Here is a 5449-nt window from a genome sequence, read left to right as displayed (position 1 = left end):
TTTTTTTTTTCTGGAACCAGGGATTGAACTCAGGCCCTTGTGCTTGCCAGGGAAGCACTTATTCCACTGAGACATCTCCCTGGCCCCTATTTATTTGTTCTTGTTCTGTTTTCCTAATGTGACAGTTCATTGCTGTAAATTTCCCTCTGAGAACTCCTTTCATTGCATCCCGCAAATTCCAGTAAGTTGTGCTTAAATTTTTGTTGGACTACAGATATTGTCTTAATTTGTTCTTTAATTTCATGTGTGACCCACTGGCTGTTCAGGAGGGTGCTATTTAATTTCCATGTGTTTATGGGGTTGTTGCAGATTCTTTTGACAATAATTTCCAGTTTCATTTGCACTATGATGGGACAATGTGCATGGGATGATTTCATTTCTCTTGCGTTTACTTAAGCATGTTCGATGGACTAGAGTGTGGTCTATTTTTGAGACTGTTCCATGTGCACCTGAAAAAAATGTATATTCAGATGTTGAGTAGAACAGTTTAAATAATTACTAAGTCCATTTATTCAAAGGTTTGATTTAGTTCTGCTACCACTTTGCTAATTTTTTCTTTAGTTGAGCTATCTCTTTGAGACAATGGGGATTTTTTGTGTTCTTTAAAATTTGTGATACAGCATCCGCCACCAGTGGGTGCTTCCATATTAGGAGCTTACATATGTATGATTGTTTTCTCCTCCTCTTGAAGTTTTCCCATAACAAGTATGTAGTGATCTTCTTTATGTTGTTTGATCATTCTTGGTTTGAAGGTTACATTGTCGATGAACAGAATAGCTACACCTGCTTTTTTCTTAGTTCTTGATGCATGGAGTATTGCCTCCCATCCTCTCACTTTCAGCCTGTGAATTTCCTTTTGAATTAAATATGTTTCTTGTATACAGAATATTGTTGGATTTTGTTTCTTGATCCATTCTGCCAGTTTATTTTAATTAATTTGCTATGTATTGCCTTATCTATGTCATGTTAATTTCCTGCTGTTGGTTCCCTTCCTTTCCCATGTTTAAATGCTTTGCTCTTCTTGGTGATTTCTTTTTGTTGTTGTTCAAGAAGTTGAGGTCATCTTGATCCCTTTCTAGAATATCTTTCAGCATTCTTTGTAGAGTTGGTTTGGTGATAATGAATTTCTTTAGTTGTTTTTTATTGTTGAAGTATTGTACTTCTCCATTAATCTTAAAGATAGTTTTCAGGTACATCAATATGGGTTCCAAGGCCGGGGAGGTGGCTCAGTGGAATAAGCACTTCCCTGGCAAGCGCAAGGGCCTGAGTTCAATCATCAGTTCTGAAGAAAAAAAAAAAAAAAAGATTAAAAATATGGGTTCCAAGTTGTCTTTCAGACATTGAAACACTTTAAGCTCCTCTTGACTTGATGGTTTGTGGTAAGAAATCTTGTGATTGTGATTAGATTTCCATTATTACTGATCTGTTTCTTTTCTCTAACAGCTTTTAAAATGTTCTTTGTAAATTTCTGGTATCTTGTTAGATGTCTGGGTATGATTTATTTTGGTTGGTGCTAACTGGAGTTCGATATGCCATACTTACCTGTATGTTTCATTCTTTTCCCATGCTTGGGAATTTTTCTGCTATTACTTCTGCAAATAGTCTTTTTATGTCATTTGTGTTGATTCCTTCTTTTTCAGTTACAACTGTGAGTTTTATGTGCTCATCTTTGTATTATTTTGGAGCTGTTGAATTATTATTGTCTAGTTCCTTATTTTTAAGAGATCTTTCCTTTCCTGGTTCCTATCTACAAGGATGTCTTCAAGGACTGAAAGTCTATCTTCAGTTTCATTCAAATTGTTTTTCAGCTTTTAATGGAATTTTTAATTTCCTAGATATTTTTGAATCTGTTTCATACATTCTATTTCTTTCCTGTATTGTTCATTCAAGGTTTCTATCATTTCTCCATGCTCTTCTTTTCCTTTCATCAATGGTTACTTTAGATATGCTGAACAATTCTTTCATTTCCTGTTATACCTGCGCTATTGCTTATCTTATTTCTGCTACATCTGCCTGGAGATGTTCCTTCAGTTGCAAACATTTCAAGGATTTCAGTTGTGTGACTTCCAGTTTCTTCCATGTTGATGTCTCCTGGACTTGTTCTGGGTGGGCTGGTAGCCTGAGATTGTATTTTACTCCTTTATCTTCTCATTTTACATTTCAGAAAAAAAGTCTTCATTTTGATTTCTGTGATACTTTTTGTTAAATTTTCATAGTAATTAGTTATATCACAGCTGTCAAGGCCACTCTAGGAAGAGTCTGTTCTTCAGGGATATCTTCTGTGTGTCTGAGATTCTTGATTTCTTTCTGTCCAAAGATCCTGCATTTCCAATTAATTGAAAGTGGGATTTTGCTTTCCATTGGGCACCATCCTCCATCTTTAGATGTAGGGCTATGATGAGGTTATTACCCAGTGCTTCCCAATATTGTTACACAAGGGAGAACAAGCAGTTAGAAAAGATATGATATCCTAACTACAGTAGTACAATTAGCAATTATGACAACATCAAGTGAAATTCAGAAATTGACAAACTTGGTAACTATTGGTTTTTTACTTTAGATCATGGGAGCAAAGTCTATAGCTACATAACAGAACCAATCATAAATTGAGAGTTTGTATGTAAAGTGTTTCCCCTTGTTAAAGTAGATTTACCCCGTGTTCCTTGGCCAGGTCAAATACCAGGCTCCAGGGGCTTCACTTCATATAGGGTGGTGGGCCAGGCACCTGAATTCCTCTGGCCAATCCAGTTGTCCAGGGTTCTAAGCACCACTGAGTTAGCCAACCATCCCCAGTGCAGTAGGATTTATTCAGTTTAAGAAAACAAACATTGTTAGTTTTTTGTACAAAAGTTTGTTTCTCCACAAAGGATGTCCACAATGATCCTTTTGAAATAGTGCCATCATTAATTTTTGCTCATGAATGTAAAGTAACACAGTGTGTGGAAAAAATTAAAATTAGGAGTCTGTCATGCTGTCATAATGGTACATTCCTGGTACCTCAGCTACTAAGAGTGAAGGCTAATGAAAAATAACAGTTTAGTCAACTTCAACAAATTCTTGAGACCCAGACTCAAAACAATTTTTTTTTAAATTTAAATGGTAGAGTGCTTCTCTAGCATGCACAAGGCTCCCAATTTTCAATACACCCAGCACTGAAAACACAAACCAAAAGAAAGAATCACTGGGAAAGCACACATATTACTACTTGTTGAACATACGAAGAAGGTAGGTAAGGGGACAAAAATAAATGAAGTAAATCTAACAGTCCAATATACTGCAAGTACATTGTTAGAGATAAATTCATACACATATACATAGAAAGAGGTAAGAACTTTGAGCAATTTAATTTTCTAAATTATATTCATACTTACAGAAATCTTATCTCTCAGGCAAATGAAAACTCTACTTACTTAAGACATCAGTATCTTCTAAGTCCTGAAGAATGAATTCTTCAACAGTTTTGCTTGAGTTCTTTATGGTGTTAATACAGTGAATAACTGAATCTGATAACTCATCTTCACTCTAAGAGTTGAATGAAAACTATTAAAAGTTTCATAGTTCTTTTACTCTAAAAGAAACTATGAAAGAGATGATTATAAAAATATTATCTCAAATATAGCAATTTACTCCACAATAAAAATTTGAGTAAAATGTGCAAATGAAGTAAAATGGCCCTGTATATAAAGTTTCACTCAAAAAACATATTTGGTTAAAATTCGGTGCTTAATTATCAGGTGGTGGTGCAGTTCTAGAAAAATGAAAGCAAATAAGTTATCTATACAAATCTGTATTAGCTTCATTACAGGCTGTATATTCTTAAACAAGTTCAATACATTTTTACATTTTAATATTAATTACAAGTTCAAATATTACAAACTAGTAATCAAAATTGCAGAGAATTTTTAAAAATATTCAGTGCCTAAACTTATATAATTATTTAACGCACTATGAAAATTACTTTGTGGTTAACAAAAAGCTAGTGAAAAGGTAATCAGCAACAGGAAAATAATGCACTTGATCTTAACCAAAGGATGAGAAGTGACAGCGACAGAAAAATAATGGAATTACGGGAACAAGTTAATACATTTCAATAAAAACTCTCAAAGTAAATAGTTACAATTCTCCAATCAAAAGACTCAGACTCCTGTGCAGCGGGACCAGTCCCTGCCCAGGCGCAGCATTGGCCAGACCCTCTCCCACCCCTTGGGACGCCCGCCACCTCTCTGCAGACCTCCCCCACCCGCCCGACAAGTAGGAATTTCTGCCTCACCGGGAACCCCCAGACCCAGTCCTAGCCCAGATCCTGTGAGTGTGTGGGAAAGCTTCCTCTTCCCCCTACTTCAACTTGACCCCTCCAGGCACAGCTCAGGCCTCGCATACACGCCTGGGGTGTAATCCTGCAGCTGCAATCCCTGCAGAGAGTGTAGAGGATAGATCCAACAAGCTAGTCCAGGAGCAGAACATCTTGCCGAGGAGCACAACAGGTTCACCCTCCAGGGCAGCAGCGGGAAGGAGCTGAGCACAGCAGCCAGACCCAAGACAGACACAGCTGGATAAGTCCAAACTTTGTAGAGCTGCACCTGAACTTCAGTACATGCGAAGGTTATAACTACAGCAAAGATCTACAACAAAGGGCAGAAGACAGTGCTATACAAAATGACAAGAAGGAACAAAATGCAACCTGAGAAACCAAGCCCACCTGTAACAAGTGCAGAGGACACTAACACAGAAAAAATGGGAAATCACATAGCTGAAAGCAAAGAATCAATGGCTTCTGAAATAAAGAAACAGCTGCAGATTGGAAATCAAAAAAGAAATCCCAGAATTAATAACATCTGCACTAAAGAATTAAATGCAGAAACATATGGAAGAAACCCAGTGCCCACCCAGAACAAGTGCAGAGGACACTAGCTTGGCTCAAATGCATGAATTAATAGCATCTATAGTAAATAAGCAACAGCAGATATACAGGAAATCAGAGTGCAATTCTTTTCTGAAATAAAAAAAGAACTCTCAGAACTCATAGCAGATGAAGTAAAGAAGCAACTACAGAAACATAGGGAGGAAACCCAATCTGAAAAAAACACTGCTGTAAAAAAATTTACAACTGCTTCTAAAGAAGATATTGATAAAAACATAGAGGAGATTAGAAAAATGACGGATTTCTTGAATGAGCAGTACAGGAAAGAAATAGATCGCATGAAGCAGAGTCAAAGAGATAAAGAAGAAATTAAAATCTCAATCACAAGATTGCAAAACTGTTTAAGTCAATGTGAAGACAGAGTTTCAGATCTTGAAGATGCTGGTGCAGCTAGTGAAAAGGTAAGAAAAGATCTCTTTAAAACAACGAGCATGCAGGAAAGAATAATCCATCACCTGCAAGATGATGCAAAGATGAACAATGTGAGAATAATAGGCATCAATGAGAAAGAAGGAGTCAACACAAATG

The 5449-nt window shown here is 36.6% G+C and overlaps 1 protein-coding gene across 1 annotated transcript in view; it reads right to left on the bottom strand.

The window, feature by feature from the left end:
* Lrriq1 (leucine rich repeats and IQ motif containing 1) overlaps positions 1-5449 on the bottom strand; it is a 238734-nt gene that overhangs the window by 214339 nt on the left and 18946 nt on the right. The window contains exon 3 of the mRNA XM_023716257.1: positions 3411-3522. Within this exon, the coding sequence (XP_023572025.1) occupies positions 3411-3522 (112 nt within the window). The remainder of the gene's footprint in view (positions 1-3410; positions 3523-5449) is intronic.

The sequence above is a fragment of the Octodon degus genome, unplaced genomic scaffold (genome assembly GCF_000260255.1).
Source record: "Octodon degus isolate 3935 unplaced genomic scaffold, OctDeg1.0 scaffold00004, whole genome shotgun sequence".
Taxonomy (NCBI): Eukaryota; Metazoa; Chordata; class Mammalia; order Rodentia; family Octodontidae; genus Octodon; species Octodon degus.
Note: the sequence above shows the minus strand (reverse complement) of the source record. Positions and strands in the feature narration are given on the sequence as shown.